This window comes from Mytilus galloprovincialis, chromosome 6, assembly GCF_965363235.1.
Source record: "Mytilus galloprovincialis chromosome 6, xbMytGall1.hap1.1, whole genome shotgun sequence".
In the NCBI taxonomy this organism is placed as follows: Eukaryota; Metazoa; Mollusca; class Bivalvia; order Mytilida; family Mytilidae; genus Mytilus; species Mytilus galloprovincialis.
In genome coordinates this window covers 46140544-46157766 of record NC_134843.1, presented here as the reverse complement: position 1 = coordinate 46157766, position 17223 = coordinate 46140544, and the positions used below count along the sequence as shown (strand labels likewise).

The 17223-nt window shown below is 32.0% G+C and overlaps 1 protein-coding gene across 7 annotated transcripts in view; it reads left to right on the top strand.

Moving 5' to 3' along the window:
• The window catches only part of LOC143079718 (importin-4-like), a 343997-nt gene extending 327750 nt beyond the window's left edge, over positions 1-16247 (top strand). For 6 of the 7 annotated variants that reach the window (XM_076255254.1, XM_076255258.1, XM_076255257.1 and 3 more), the window contains 2 exons: positions 3039-3108; positions 15989-16247. In XM_076255254.1, the coding sequence (XP_076111369.1) occupies positions 3039-3108; positions 15989-16122 (204 nt within the window). In that variant the 3' untranslated portion in view covers positions 16123-16247. The remainder of the gene's footprint in view (positions 1-3038; positions 3109-15988) is intronic. The other variant, XM_076255259.1, reaches the window with a different exon arrangement.
• Positions 16248-17223: the final 976 nt, after the last annotated feature.

Below are 17223 nucleotides of genomic sequence, written 5' to 3'. Positions count from 1 at the left end.
CAATTTCAGAACAATTGAAATACTTATACATAACTTATTGAGTTGACACTAGATAAATGCTTGTTTTGATCCCCTGTGGGCCCCTAATTCCTAAACCTTAGGGACCATTAATCCCAAAATCAATCCCAAACTTCCTTTTGTGGTTATAAACATTGTTTTAAAATTTTATTGATTTCTATTCACTTATACTAAAGTTATTATCCGGAAACAATCCGTCTTCGGACGACGCTGACGACGACGACGTGATACCAATATACGAACGCAAAAATTTTGCGGCCGTATAAAAATGTGTCCTTTGACCCGGCCAGCCAACCAAGGTGGCCGCCATGGCTGGCAACATATAACAGAGAGGTTAAATGCAGTGTTTTTGCTTTTATCTCTGAAACTGAAGCAAAAGTTAAACGGTTGCATTTTGCATGCATAAATTGTAAATAAAAATATCAGATGAACGACACAGGCTCCTTGGAGCCTCTACTTACGTTATATCAAGCTGTTCCCAAAATGTGCAGTACGAAATACTAAAAGGATAAACAAAAGCATTATTTTGATGTTGGGTAACATATCCACTAATGTTCTATTTCTTAATACAGAAATATTGACATTAAATATTGTGTACATTTACAATGGGAGATTACTGTATCTACTTGAAGTTATAAGAAAAAATGTCCTCTTGTTTGTTTTAGCTGATTGCATTTTTATACGACCGCAAAAATTTTAATTTTTTGGTCGTATATTGCTATCACGTTGGCGTCGTCGTCGTCGTCCGAATACTTTTAGTTTTCGCACTCTAACTTTAGTAAAAGTGAATAGAAATCAATGAAATTTTAACACAATGTTTATGACCACAAAAGGAAGGTTGGGATTGATTTTGGGAGTTTTGGTCCCAACATTTTAGGAATTAGGGGCCAAAAAGGGCCCAAATAAGCATTTTCTTGGTTTTAGTACTATAACTTTAGTTTAAGTGAATAGAAATCTATGAAATTTTGACACAAGGTTTATGACCACAAAAGGACGGTTGGGATTGATTTTGGGAGTTTTGGTTCCAACAGTTTAGGAATAAAGGGCCAAAAAAGGGCCCAAATTAGCATTATTCTTGGTTTTCGCACCATAACTTTAGTATAAGTAAATAGAAATCTATGAAATTTAAACACAAGGTTTATGACCATAAAAGGAAGGTTGGGTTTGATTTTGGGAGTTTTGGTCCCAACAGTTTAGGAATAAGGGGCCCAAAGGGTCCAAAATTGAACTTTGTGTGATTTCATCAAAAATTGAATAATTGGGGTTCTTTGATATGCCGAATCTAACTATGCATGTAGATTCTTAATTTTTGGTCCCGTTTTCAAATTGGTCTACATTAAGGTCCAAAGGGTCAAAAATTAAACTTAGTTTGATTTTAACAAAAATTGAATACTTGGGGTTCTTTGATATGCTGAATTTAAAAATGTACTTAGATTTTTAATTATTGGCCTAGTTTTCAAGTTGGTCCAAATGGGGGTCCAAAATTAAACTTTGTTTGATTTCATCAAAAATTGAATAAATGGGGTTCTTTGATATGCCGAATCTAACTATGCATGTAGATTCTTAATTTTTGGTCCAGTTTTCAAATTGGTCTACATTAAGGTCCAAAGGGTCCAAAATTAAACTAAGTTTGATTTTAACAAAAATTAAATTCTTGGGCTTATTTGATATGCTTTATCTAAACATGTACTGTTGATTTTTGATTATGGGCCCAGTTTTCAAGTTGGTCCAAATCAGGATTCCATATCAAGTATTGTGCAATAGCAAGAAATTTTCAATTGCACAGTATTTCACAATAGCAAGAAATATCTAATTGCACAATATTGTGCAATAGCAATTAATTTTCAATTGGAGTTATCTTTCTTTGTATAGAATAGTAGTTGATAATATATGTTGGAAATTTGCCAGACATGACTATGATGTCATTTTCTATTTTTATTTGCCAATAACTTTATGTAAATAACTTCTTTGGAAATTTGCCAATATAAAATGTTGCTGATGAAGCTTTTTTTTCCTTATCTTATCTAAAATGTTTTTAGATAATTATGTTGGACATTTGCCAGACATGACTATGATGTCATTTTCTATTTTTATTTGCCAATAACTTTATGTAAATAACTTCATTGGAAATTTGCCAATATAAAATGTTGCTGATGAAGTTTTTTTTTATTGTTTTATGCAATAAACAATGTATATTCACTTTTACTACCAACCGGTTAAATTTTTCTCATTTCAGATTTCATAAATAAAAAGAAAATTTCTTCAAACATTTTTTTGAGAGGATTAATATTCAACAGCAGAGTGAATTGCTCAAAGGCAAAAAAAATTTTTTTTCATTAGACCACATTCATTCTGTGTCAGAAACCTATGCTGTGTCAACTATTTAATTTTAGATTTAAATAAGTTTGAAGAAGAAATCTTTAATTGATTTGTAAAATCTTGACATTTGTTTTGTGTAAAAAAAAAAACCATGTAATGTCAAAAATTTGATCACAATCCAAATTCAGAGCTGTATCACGCTTGAATGTTTTGTCCATACTTGCCCCAACTGTTCAGGGTTCGACCTCTGCGGTCGTATAAAGCTGCGCCCTGTGGAGCACCTGGTTGTTTTTGTTTTGCTTCAAAGGGTCAAACAAAGAATAATGTACTGTTTCTGTTTGTAAAAATAAAGATTGTGTCTCTAGGTTCATTGGAATTCTGTTCTTTTATTCAACTTGACAAGGTAACTTTGTGCAGAAGGAGAAAAAGAAAATACTGTACTTTTTTCGCGGGTACTTATTTTCGCGAATTGTGTATTTCAAACACGTTCGCGGGTATTTATTTTCGCGATTTTATAATTATTGCCTTTCAGTTTAAAGGTTTGATTTAGATTCGCGTGTATTTATTTTCGCGATAATAACCCAACCGAGAAATTCGTGAAAATAAGTACAATTACAGTACTCACTTCTTGACTACATTGTAATATACATCTAATTATTTTATTGAACCTTAAATAACTATGCTTTGGTATTATTTTTTAGATTAAAGCATATATTCCAAAAATTCTAGAGTCTATATCATGTGTAGTTGGAACAGAAAAGGTTAAACAAGGTATGCATGTTTAGTACTTAGCCCCTGTGTGAAATATAGCTGTACCCTAGCATTGATCTAGAATTTTTCTATGACCTTCACTAACATATTCAGTGTGAATTTAAATCGAACTGGTCGTTTAACTGTTGTGACGGATTTTGCCAACTGTAGTATTATGAGAAGCAATACAAAACTATGTTTTAAAATAATATGCTGATGATTTTAGTGCATACAACTTTACATAAGGCGTTATACGCCAGGATACATAATAGACGGATAATTCATGTCTTAAAAGCTTTTAGGTCTGCAGTTTCATCTGCCATATAAATCTGGTCCTTTACCAAACTATGCGGTATGGGCTTTGCTCATTGTTGAAAGCCGTGCAGTGACCTATAGTTGTTAATTTCTGTGTCATATTGGTCTCTAGTGGACAGTTGTCTCATTAGCAATCATACCACATCTTCTTTTTCAAAATTTTAATGTTTAAATAAGTATATTTTGATGATTACGTAACCTTTTCGCATACTATCTATAATACTAAAATAACGAGGTCCAATTTGTCAGCCGTCATCTCGTAAAAACGACGAATCAAAGAATACAACTTTATATATAACTAATATAGTACAAAGGTGTAGATTAATTACACCACTCTAGGCCCTTTTGTTTTCCACGTAATTAATATTGCCAATAATTAAGAAGTTCCGGGTCGAGTCCGATACCAATACCAATAGTATATTCACATGTTACATATTACCTTATATGTACGTTCCGCATCTGACAGGCGCACCACCAAACGGTGTATCTAGGATTAGGCTATATACACGGGTCATAATCACAGGGTTGACACTACTAAATGCAATCATTGTCACCTATTGTAGTATTTTATCAGTTAGACTTTCTAAGATAACAATACAAATAAATTCAACTTTATTTATAACTAATATAGGACAATGCTGTTGATTAAAAAATACTGATTACTCCATTCCAGGACCTTTTATTTTCCAAATAATTAATATTACCAATAATTGATAAGTTCCAGTTCGAGTGGTTCAAACAGAAAGATTTGAAAGCAGAGAAAACTGTGTATCTTATAATCGGCATGACTTTATCAGATGAAAATACTAATACTAAAATAAGGCTTGCGCATAGTTATATACTTTAATTCAGTCACGGACCTGCGATATCACGGGTGTGTGCTACTATGTATTTATAAGTCTCAACCTTATTTATCACCGATTTTTTTGTGAGGTGATCATTGTAAGTCTTACAAGGACACAATAAATGTTGACCTCATTCAAAGATGTTCCTCAAAATAAAGTTTTTGTTATCTGTTCGTTCATTAATAGTTAATGAAATGGGTTACCACTTTTGATAAGAAACCATAGAAAGTTTTTAAACAGCAGATAACAATAAATATAGAAAAGTTTGTTGAAACAAGAATTTGCACTTCATGTTGGGGTCCTTTACTGACTTGAAATAGTGTTTAACGTCGGGCATAATGTTTAAATACCAGTATTCCAATTGTCATGTAATGAAGGCATTTAGTGAATTAGGTCTATTAGTTCTGTTTGAGCTAAATCTTTTTTTATAACATGGTTTAAAAAACAAATTAGAAAATTACAGTATACTAGTATTATTTTTTCTTATTCATATTTAATAAAAATAAATATACTAGTTTTTATATTGGTTTATAAACTTGGTGTTGTTGATGTGTGTTTTGGGGTAAAGATTGCATGAAATGCAATTACAAGCATATGTTGCTGACTAGATATCTAAATCTTCCAAGGGATTTCTGATATACACATCCTGTGCTTGATTTCAATTTTCATCAATTTTAGATTTAAAGTTTCTGAGTTTTGGTTTTTTTTTTCATTAAAAAAGGGGGATTATCCATTTTTAGGACAATAACTCAAAAATACTTTCATCAATTTGCAGGAAATTTGGTGAATTTGTTTATAGGTATTGACATGAGCTCCCTTTCCATTTTTATAAATTTTATTTTTTTACGTTTCCGAGTTATGGCGTTTTGCTCAATAAAAAAGGGGGATTTTTCAGTTTTCGAACAATAATTTAAAAATACTTTTTGCAGTTTTTATAAAAGTTTAGGGAATTGTTTACAACTATTGACGTTAGTTCCCTGTCTATTTTGATAAATTTTATTTTTAACCGGATTTTCGAAGGGAATATCAGTTATTGATTGGGGGATGTACGTCGGCGGATGGGCGGGCGTATGGCTGCCAAACAGTGTCTTCAAAATATCATGAAAGCGCTTTGACAATTTTTTTTTTTTTCGAATTTGAATATGTTGCTTCCTGTCAAAATATCAACATGTTCTCGCATTTCACTCAGTCATTCCGGTTCGATCGATACACGCAGGCTTTAACTTAATAATAAACGTTAATAATATTTATCAAAAGTACCAGGATTATAATTTTATACGCCAGACGCGCGTTTCGTCTACATAAGACTCATCAGTGACGCTCAGATCAATAGTAAAAAAAGCCAAATAAATACAAAGTTGAAGAGCAGTGAGGATAAAAAATTCCTAAATGTTGTGCCAAATATGGCTAAGGTAATCTACTCCTGGGGTAAGAAAATCCTTAGTTTTTCGAAAAACTTGATCTTTGTTATATGGTTAAAAGTATTGTGTATAAGTTTCATAACATTTGGTTGAGCGAATCAAAGTAAGATAACAGAAACGAAATATTCAGCAATTTTTATACGACGCAGAAATTTTAATTTTTCGTCGTATATTGCTATCACGTTGGCGTCGTCGTCGTCGTCCGAATACTTTTAGTTTTCGCACTCTAACTTTAGTAAAAGTGAATAGAAATCTATGAAATTTCAACACAAGGTTTATGACCATAAAAGAAAGGCTGGGATTGATTTTGGGTGTTTTGGTTCCAACAGTTTAGGAATTAGGGGCCAAAAAGGGGGTCCAAATAAGCATTATTCTTGGTTTTCGCACCATAACTTTAGTATAAGTAAATACAAATCTATGAAATTTTAAACACAAGGTTTGTGACCATAAAAGGAAGGTTGGGTTTGATTTTGGGAGTTTTGGTCCCAACAGTTTAGGAATAAGGGGTCCAAAGGGTCCAAAATTGAACTTTGTTTGATTTCATCAAAAATTGAATAATTGGGGTTCTTTGATTTGCCGAATCTAATAGGCGAGTGACTTATTTCAAAAAGACGCTTAGTTAACGACTTTAATGTACCCATCTAACACACGGCTGTATTATATATCATTCGAAAGCTAACAACCTGTACTTTCTGTTTTGCCCGGTCGTAAAAAAATCGTACGGTGCATTTTTTGTTAAATCAAGGTCAAAGGTCATGAATAAACATTTCATTTTTTGCGATTACTAAACAAAAAGCCATTTTCTAATTCTTGTACCATAAAATTTTCCAAAAGATCATATGAACTTTATGGAACATGATACATTATTTCCAAATCAAACAAAACATAAGAGGTTAGATGCGCAATATTTCCCGAAAAATTGAAATTTATCACAAATCCTAAAAAAATGAAAAATTGTTCCAAAAGCAAAATATATCTTGGGGAATCGATATTTGTATGCTAAAAAAATAGATAAATGTATATGTTTTAGGTCAAGGAATATTTGTTTTGTAATTTTAAGATGCAATTATTAATTATTGTTCATAGAACAGCCTTGTATTGAAGTGTTTGCAGTTACCCAAAAATCTGCCATCTGCAAATAGTGATGATTTTGTTATTCTATGTTAAGATAGCACATCGCTTATTGTCAATATCAGGGAGGAGAATGATTTTCCATAATAAAAGAAGGGGTATTTAAAGTTCGAAAAGAATATATACGAGCTAATTGTGGTAAAAATATGTTTTTTACGAAGTCAAACTTATTTACTTTTTGTAATCATGTTTAAATGCAAACATGACTTTGCGACTGAATTGGCAACATTGAAATAAGTAACCTTGTAAAGAAACACTTGCTTGTCCAAAGCGGGATGTAAACGAACTAAATAGAATGCTGCTGCTTCTTATTTAGCTTAAAATCGTGTTAGTCATATTAAATGTGTTTAGAAGTTTAATCGCTTTAATTGTTTGAATAAAAGATGCTTTGATCATTTTCAACATAAGCTTTTAAAATACAAATGCAGGTCATTGTGTATGTAAAACACTATAAGCAGTTGTGAAATAAAAAAATGAAAAAGTTGAGTACCCTTCCTGACCTCATAAGATCATTCGCTGTTTTAGGCAGTGATCGTTTTCATGGTGTGCTGTGTTTTGTGGACTTGTTCATCTCTTGGACTTTAATTTAATTTTGTTCATTGTTTTAATTAAGTTTATTTGATTCATGGTTTGAGATGTTGATTGTCCCTTTGGTATTATTTTACTTTGAAGACATTAACTTGCAGTAATGAAAATCGGCAAAAAACGAACAAGACAAGCAACAGTATACAAAACCCAACATATAAAACTACAGATTGAGTAACACAAACCCTCCAAAAATATTTGGGGTGAACTCGGGGGCTCCCAAAGGGTAAGCAGATCATGTTCAACATGTGACACCAGTCTTGTGGCTATGTAATTCCTAACTCTGTGCCAAGCCTTATTCGTTAGGTAATATCAAGGTAGAGATGACGGTATTTTGGTTACGTCGATTGGAACTTATCAGTCGTCATCTGACGAAACATATATTTCATAGTTGTCAACCAACTCATAGTGGCGTCCATAAAATGTTCTAAGGGATAATTTCAATTTTGCATTTGAACTCTGGTTTAAAACCATATTCGAACCACCATTTTTCTTCAAATGTCTTGTACCAAGTCAGGCATATGGCAGTTGGTATCCATTAATCTGTTTCTTTGTATGTTGGCGTTTGTTTTTGAAGCAGTTCAGTGTTTCTCTTATATCGTTGTGTTCCTCTTATAGTTGATGCATTTCCCTTGGTTTTGGTTTGTGACCCGGATTTGTTTCAGTTACTAGTAAATCGATTGATGACTATTGAATAGCGGTAAACTATAGTTGCCTTTATTTAATATCTTCATTGTGAGCAGTTACGCACTATCACGAAAATCGTGAAAGTAAATGCAACCTCTGAAATATTGTATCAACTTGGAGATATATACTCCACAAGAAGATTCCGCGAAATCGCGTTACAATTGGGCAAGTGTATAAATAAAAAAGTTTATTTAATTTCGCGGGCAGTACGTCGACTGAGCATGCAAAGACAAATTAAGGAAATACAAAACCCTACATTTATACGTCATATCATAAATATTTCGGACTTGTTATTGTTTCAGAGGATTTTCAATGAAATTAGTCTCCTCCTTTAGTAGTATAGATAGGCAGCCGTTGCTATAATATTGCTACATAGAAATGAACTTTATAATTTGGTAGTAAGGAGTGTTTTTATGGGTTGATTTATGCTCTTCTCTTTTGTCGTAAAACTTGTTTTCAACCAACCCTCATCGTCGATTTCAAGATACGTGATAGAGTTAACTATATCTGTTGAGTCTTTTATTTTCAATTTCAATGAAAAATACGATTCCATCATTGTCACAAATTTGGCATTATTCAGTGAGATGACATCATCTATATAGTGGAAAGTGAAGTTTCAAGATAATGGTAGCTTCTTTTCAGTCGTCATCAGAAACTTTTACATGAAGTCATCCTCGTATGAAAAATGAACTAGTCATTCAAGCTATTCAGGAAGTCTAGTTGTAACTAGAATCGTTGCGTAATAATTATTCTTATTTGATGAATTAATGCGTTTAAACAATGAACAAAGCAATTTAAGCAATCAAGAAGTCATGTTTTATAATGTTTTTACTGGTTTTTTAATTCTTTGAAATTTCAATTTATTTTCTGTTTCTGTTTGTCTAAATCTTCAATTTCTTTTTTATGGTTCACATTTAATAAATGAAAGGTCTTTTCACTACATCAATATTTATAATAAAGCTACAAATGAAACAATTAGAAAAGTCGAAAGATGTTTAAATTATTTCAGTCTGGTAGTTAAAATGCAGATTGCAATCCCTTAGTTTCGCCCCCTTTCAAGCAATAGTATGATTTGCGCACATATTTTTTTACTTTAAATTTTTCAATTTCTTAAGAATTTGTTGAATAAATCTTATATTGACAACATACAATGTTTAAATAGGAAGAAATGCTTAAAAGCTGTTTTTTTCGCAGATGGTGGTATTTTGGGCAACTGTATGAGTTGTTATGATTTGCTGTTTGATTAGAAGTAAGCATAATTTTAGGAAATTTATGATGTCAAAAACTTCTTTGATAGTCATTACAGGGTTTTACTTAGTTTTAAGTGATTAGCAGTTGCATCAGATAGAAAAATTTGGGTTTTCACACATTTTGTTAACTTTTGCTCGAATTTCAGGAAACATGTGCTGTCTAGCAAAAAAACGCTTTAAATATTTAAAAATGCATATGATTAATGTCTGTTAATCTCTCTGCTAAAAGTTTAAATTGTTTGCATATATGAATTTAGTGTATAAAAGTCATATTATGCAATCAAACTGAAATCTTAGAAAATATGTACTTATTCGTCCTTGACCTTTGATCTTGATTTGACGAAAATTGCACCGTACGATTTTTTTACGACCGGGCAAAACAGATAGTACAGATGTGTAGCTTTTAAATGATATATAATTTAGCCGTGTGTTAGGTAGGTGCATTAAAAATTTAATTTTATGGTTAAAGTCACTCGCCTATAACTGTGTATGTAGATTCTTAATTTTTTGTCCCGTTTTCAAATTGGTCTACATTAAGGTCCAAAGGGTCCAAAATTAAACTTAGTTTGATTTTAACAAAAAATGAATCCTTGGGGCTCTTTGATATGCTGAATCTAAAAATGTACTTACATTTTTGATTATTGGCCCAGTTTTCAAGTTGGTCCAAATCGGGGTCCAAAATTAAACTTTGTTTGATTTCATCAAAAATTGAATAATTGGGGTTCTTTGATATGCCAAATCTTACTGTGTATGTAGATTCTTAATTTTTGGTCCCGTTTTCAAATTGGTCTACATTAAAGTCAAAAGGGTCCAAAATTAAACTAAGTTTGATTTAACAAAAATTGAATTCTTGGGCATTTTTGATATGCTGAATCTAATCATGTACTTAGATTTTTGATTATGGGCCCAGTTTTCAAGTTGGTTCAAATCAGGATCCAAAATTATTATATTAAGTATTGAGCAATAGCAAGAAATTTTCAATTGCACAGTATTCAGCAATAGCAAAAAATCTTCAATTGCACAGTATTGTGCAATAACAAGAAATTTTCAATTGCACAGTATTGCGCAATAGCAAGAAATCTTCAATTGCACAGTATTGTGCAATAGCAAATATTTTCAATTGCACAGTATTGCGCAATAGCAAGAAATATCTAATTGCACAATATTGTGCAATAGCAAGAAATTTTCAATTGGAGTTATCTTCTTTTGTCCAGAATAGTAGTTGAATCAACTTAAATTATTGTTTTATACAATATACAATGTATATTCACTTTTACTACCAACTGATAAATTAAAACAATCTTTACCATTCAGTGATGACAAGCACTTTATTTTACATTTTGATATTTTATGATGTATTTAAATGAGTAGTTATTGTTGCAAACTCCATTAGAAATTTGAATTGAAATCAGTTTTAGAAAAAGGGAAAGGGGGATGTGAAAAAAAATGGGGGGGGGGGGTAAATTTTTCTCATTTCAGATTTCATAAATAAAAAGAAAATTTCTACAAACATTTTTTTGAGAGGATTAATATTCAACAGCATAGTGAATTGCTCAAAGGCAAAAAAAAAATAGTTTAAGTTCATTAGACCACATTCATTCTGTGTCAGAAACCTATGCTGTGTCAACTATTTCATCACAATCCAAATTTAGAGCTGAATCCAGCTTGAATGTTGTGTCCATACTTGCCCCAACCATTCAGGGTTCAACCTCTGCGGTCGTATAAAGCTGCGTCCTGTGGAGCATTTGGTTACATTTGTAAAGGGGCATAAATCTAGAACGATATAACTATCGCCACCAAAATTCAAACTTAACTTGTATTAGTTTCATAAAATTTGGTTTAGTGAAACTTATTTAAAAGTAAGAGAACAGAAACCAATTTTGGGATGTATGGACGAACGTACAAGTAAGGGACGTACATACTTTTACTGAGCTATAATATTCTAAGAAGTCCATGCTGACTTGGTTGCTTTTAATACGGATGCTATGATAGTATACGAGTTGTCGTTGAATCAATGTTTTTCTGCTGTCAGTTTGATCCATTTGAACATGCTGGACGAGTGAAGGTCCTTATATCCACAATGGAATGTGAAACAGCTAGTACTTAAATAACGGAATTTTCAAATTATTTTGGCATAAAAACCTTCCGATCAATGTTTTGACAAAAACAATGCACATTTCTATCAAGGCCGGTATTTACCTTTACTCATTCTTGGCGTGAAACATAATCCATATAATAATCGAGTATTATATATTTTAATACCTGTGTATTGTTCAATCAAACCCTTATCACTTGTCAATTATCTGACGGCTTGGTCAAAATATCCAAAAAAAATTTGGGTTCATATAATGCTATAATGTATAATGCTATAATGTTGTCGTCTGTGTTGTCTGCATTGTCAACATCGTCCGAAGACCCATTTGGTTTCCCCGACAATAACTTTATTTTAAATGATGGATCTATATCAAATTTTACATATGGAATAATACATGGCAAAATCCGTATCGCATGCTGTATCACCACGAGAAACCAATATAAGTCCCGATGGCCAAAGGTCCCAAGGGCTGATATTGTTCGAGTGGTGATACAGCATGCGATACTGATTTTGCCATGTATTATTCTGTTTATCATATATTTTAACAGAATCAGATTCATGGAATATCCGGTGTTCTTTTAAATCGTCCGAAAACATAAGCAAGAAAAAGGAAATTATGATTTTCCTGTATTTTTTCAGCCTACTTTTTTTTTTACAGACTTCCTTGAGCTGATTATCCATATTGTAATGTCCCCTATAACCTTAATACATTCTCAATATACTGTTCAGACCATGTATATTAAATAATTTACTAAGTAAACGATACTGTTCCATCATTTCAACTACATGTTTTAATTTTAAAAAATCAAAAATATATTACAAAGTAACAACATGACTGATTTGAATCAAACTAGTTGAAATGATAGCACATTTTTTTTATTTGGAATAGCAACTGGACGTCACAGATCAAACGTTGACGTCATTCGAATTATGACGTCACGCCAGGTATGCGATACGGGTTTTACTATGCGATACGGGGTATGCGATACATAGTTTTGTATTGTATCTCATAATACTACAGTTGGCAAAATCCTTCACAACAGTTAAACGACCAGTTTGATTTAAATTCACACTGAATATGTTAGTGAAGGTCGTAGAAAAATTATGTATATTATTGATTTATTTTTTTTTTTCGTCCATATCAAAATATAAATTACTACTGTTTTTATACGACCGCAAAAATTTAAAAAAAATTGGTCGTATATTGGTATGACGTTGGCGTCGTCGTCGTCCGAAGACATTTGGTTTTCGCACTCTAACTTTAGTATAAGTAAATAGAAATCTATGAAATTTAAACACAAGGTTTATGACCATGAAAGAAAGGTTGGGATTGATTTTGGGAGTTTTGGTCCCAACAGTTAGGAATTAGGGGCCAAAAAGGGCCCAAATAAGGATTTTTCTTCGTTTTCGCACAATAACTTTAGTATAAATAAACAGAAATCTATGAAATTTTAACATAAGGTTTATGACCACAAAAGGAAGGTTGGGAATGATTTGGGGAGTTTTGGTCCCAACAGTTTAGGATTTAGTGGCCAAAAAAAGGTACCAAAGAAGTATTTTTCTCGGTTTTTGCACAATAACTTTAGTATTAGTAAATAGAAATCTATGAGTTTTAACACAAGGTTTATGACCACAAAAAGAAGGTTGGGATTGATTTTGGTCCCAACAGTTTAGGAATTAGGGGTCAAAAGGGTCCAAAATTAAACTTTGTTTGATTTCATCAAAAATTGAACTATTAGGGTTCTTTGATATGCCGAATCTAACCGTGTATTTAGATTTCTTAATTTTTGGTCCCGTTTTCAAATTGGTCAACAATAAGGTCCAACGGGTCCAAAATTAAACTTACTAGTAGTTTGATTTTAACAAAAAATGAATTTTTGGGGTTCTTTGATATGCTGAATCTAAACATGTACTTAGTTTTTATATTATTGGCCCAGTTTTCAAGTTGGTCCAAATTGGGGTCCAAAATTAAACTTTCTTTGATTTCAACAAAAATTGAATATATGGGGTTCTTCGATATGCCGAATCTAACAATGTATTTAGATTTATGATATTTGGGCCCGGTTATCAAATTGGTCTACAGTGAGGTCTAAAGGGTCCAAAATTGAACTTTATTTGATTTCATCAAAAATTGAATTCTTGGGGTTCTTTGATATGCTGAATCTTACCATGTATTTATATTTTGGATATTGGAATACCACAAAGTGATGGTAAGAAGTGTCTTTGGGAGTTATGGCTCAAACCGTTAAGGAATAAAGTGCAAAAAAGAGGGGAAAAGGGTTTTCAGGTTAATGGACAATTAATTACTTAAGTACAAAACATAATTTAAAAGCAGTGTAAGGATGGAAATTGAAACTTATTTGAATATCTCACCTAAACTGCTTTTAAAGTATATTGGAAATTTGCCAAAAACTTTATTATTAATAAATTCCATTGGAAAGTTGCCAATAACTTAGTTTAATGAACTTCATTGGAAATTTGCCAATATAAAATGTTGCTGACGAAGCTTTTTAGCTCATCTGGCCCACAGGGCCAAGTGAGCTTTTCTCATCACTTGGCGTTCGTCGTCTTCGTCGTCCGTCGTTAACTTTTACAAAAATCTTCTTCTCTGAAACTACTGGGCCAAATTGCACCAAACTTGGCCACAATCATCATTGGGGTAGCTAGTTTTAAAATTGTGTGCGGTGACCCGGTCAACCAACCAAGATGGCCCCCATGGCTAAAAATAGAATATAGGGGTAAAATGCAGTTTTTGGCTTATAACTCAAAAACCAAAGCATTAAGAGCAAATCTGACGGAGTTAAATTGTTTATCAGGTCAAGATATATCTACCCTGAAAATTTGAGATGAATCGAACAACCAGTTGTTGGGTTGCTGCCTTTGAATTGGTAATTTTAAGGAAATTTTGCTGTTTTTGGTTATAATCTTGAATAATATTATAGATAGAGATAAACAGTGAACAGCAATAATGTTCAGCAAAGTAAGATTTACAAATAAGTCAACACGACCGATATGGTCAGTTGACCCCTTTAGGAGTTATTGCCCTTTATAGTAAATTTTTGCATTTTTCATAAATTTTTGTAGATTTTTAGAAAATATTTTCCACTGTAATTACTGGGCCAAGTTCATTATAGATAGAGATAATTATAGCAACAAGAATGTTCGGTAAAGTAAGATCTATAAACACATCACCATCATCAAAACACAATTTTGTTATGAATTTATCTGTGTCCATTGTTTAATATGCTCATAGACCAAGGTGAGCGACACAGGCTCTTGAGAGCCTCTAGTTTGTTTATCTCATCTAAACTGCTTTTAAATTATGTATATTGGAAATTTGCCAATGACTTTAGATTAATAAACTTCATTGGAAATTTGCCAATATAAAATGTTGCTGGTGAAGCTTTTTTGTTTATTTTTAGCCATGATTATTGTAGTTTCAAGACAATAAATTGGAGTTATCTTTCTTTTTTTACATTTTAATATTTTATGATCTGTTTAAATGAGTAGTTATTGTGCAAACTACATTAGAAATTTGAATTGAGATCAGTTTTGGAATAAGGGAAAGGGGGAGGTGAAAAAAAATGGTAGTGGGGTGGGTGGGTGGGTTCAATTTTTCTCATTTCAGATTTCAGAAATTAAAAAGAAAATTTCTTCAAATATTTTTTTTTGGAGAGGATTATTATTCAACAGCATAGTGAATTGCTCAAAAGCAAAAAAAAATTAAAGTTCATTAGACCACATTCATTCTGTGTCAGAAACCTATGCTGTGTCAACTATTTAATCACAATCCAAATTTAGAGCTGAATCCAGCTTGTATGGTGTGTCCATACTTGCCCCAACCGTTCAGGGTTCAACCTCTGCGGTCGTATAAAGCTGCGGCCTGTGGAGCATCTGGTTCTTCTCTGTTGAGGCATATCGAATGTACTACATTTGGGGTGCGACATCCTTGAACTTTTCTCGCATTGAACTTCTATTTGAGAACCACGTAAAAGGAACAATTATAAATGTCCAGCAAAACAGTTATCTCCTGGACAAATATTTTGAATTGACATTTAATTCCTTCCTTGACAGTTTCTGTCCTGTTTTCAACTTCTTACTAAATAAAGGCACCAGTAGTATACCGCTGTTCGAAATTCATAAATCGATTGAGAAAAAAACAATTTAGGTTAAACTTAAACTGAGGGAAACGCATCTAATATAAGAGAACTATGACACAACAGAAACACAACATTTAAATGTTACACACACAAAAACGAACTATAATATAACAATGGCCATTTTCCTGACTTGGTACAGAACATTTTAAGAAAAAAATGGTGGGTTGAAACTAGTTAAATATTTATCATTTAACAAAATGAATAAAGACTAAATTGTCGAAAAAGATTTAACAATGATTTATATTAATGTTTGTGTGTTGTACAAATGGAGATAGCGTAAATCTGTAAATCAACAAGAGATATCAGTTAAGAATTTTAGATTCGATCAACAAACTTTACAATGTTTAAAAGAAACAAATTGTATGTGCAAGACGCCTAAATGATTTATCTTTTTTTTTAATTTATTTTGCAGATGTACAGTCAACATTAGTACATTTCGTTAAAGATGTTTCTGTGAAGTACCCTGGGGATTATCAAGCTGTCAGAAATGTTTTACCTGCTGAAAAAATTTCGAAATTAGATGCTTGTCTTCAAATGAGTTTTTGATGTATTTAAATGTAGGCAACTGGTTATAGTTATACATGCAGATTTTTGTCATGATCCTTTCTAAGGTTTTACTGCCTCAATGTTATAGATTTGTAACTTGAATTAATTAAATTATTTATAACCAATGTTTCGTGCTGCAAATTTTTACATGAGTTGTTCATTGACTTACAACATGTCATTTCTTCATTTTTCAACCAAAATCATGTTTAAAGGTTCATTAGGTGTCAAATTCATTTTCTTCGATTTGATTGATACCATATTTAAACGTTTATCCAAATTATCCCAAAATGGGATCGATAATATATATTGGTGTTTCGTGTGTATTTAAGTCTAGACGTTTTCTTATTAATCATAACAAAGACTTTCAATGACTACCGACGGTCATTACACGATAATAACATTAATATAGATATAAATAGATAGCGAACTCGTTCAATTGGATTTGTCTAGGTCAAGTTTATTTGCATGTTATAGGTTAAAATATATGCTAATTATCGTGTTTACTTGTACAAAACTTTTGGTTGATCGAATCAGTCAATGAAATTGTTTACACTTATCCAAGAGGACTTTATGTTTGCACTCTGTTTGCTTGTCTATCTGTCCATCCGTCAGTACGGTCAATCAATTTTCCATACTATTTTCTATGTGATTGAAGATATTAATTTTATTTTTTCGTTTTATCATGACAAGTTACAAATCAAGTTAGAATTTCATTCAGGTCTAAAGATTTAATGCAGACGTATGGTCCTTGTACTTCAGAAATTAACTCAAATAATATGTTTCCGCACTTTTTTGTCATGTTTGAAGATATTTTTTTGATAATTGGTTTATAGTTCTATCATGAAAAGTTACTTATTAAGTTCGTATGTTGTTCCAGTCTGATGAATTTGTGCAGAGTTATGGTCCTTGGACTTGATATTTATTATATAGTTTACTCGTGTTTTGAAAAATACGAAACAAGAAAACCAATCAATATTCTAATTTATTTGGCACAACTTTTTGGAACTTTATACTTGTTTGGCTTTCTGGCTTTTTTTAACAGAGCATTACTGATGCGTGCTATGAGCACGAACGGGCGTCTGGTGTATAACATTATAAGCC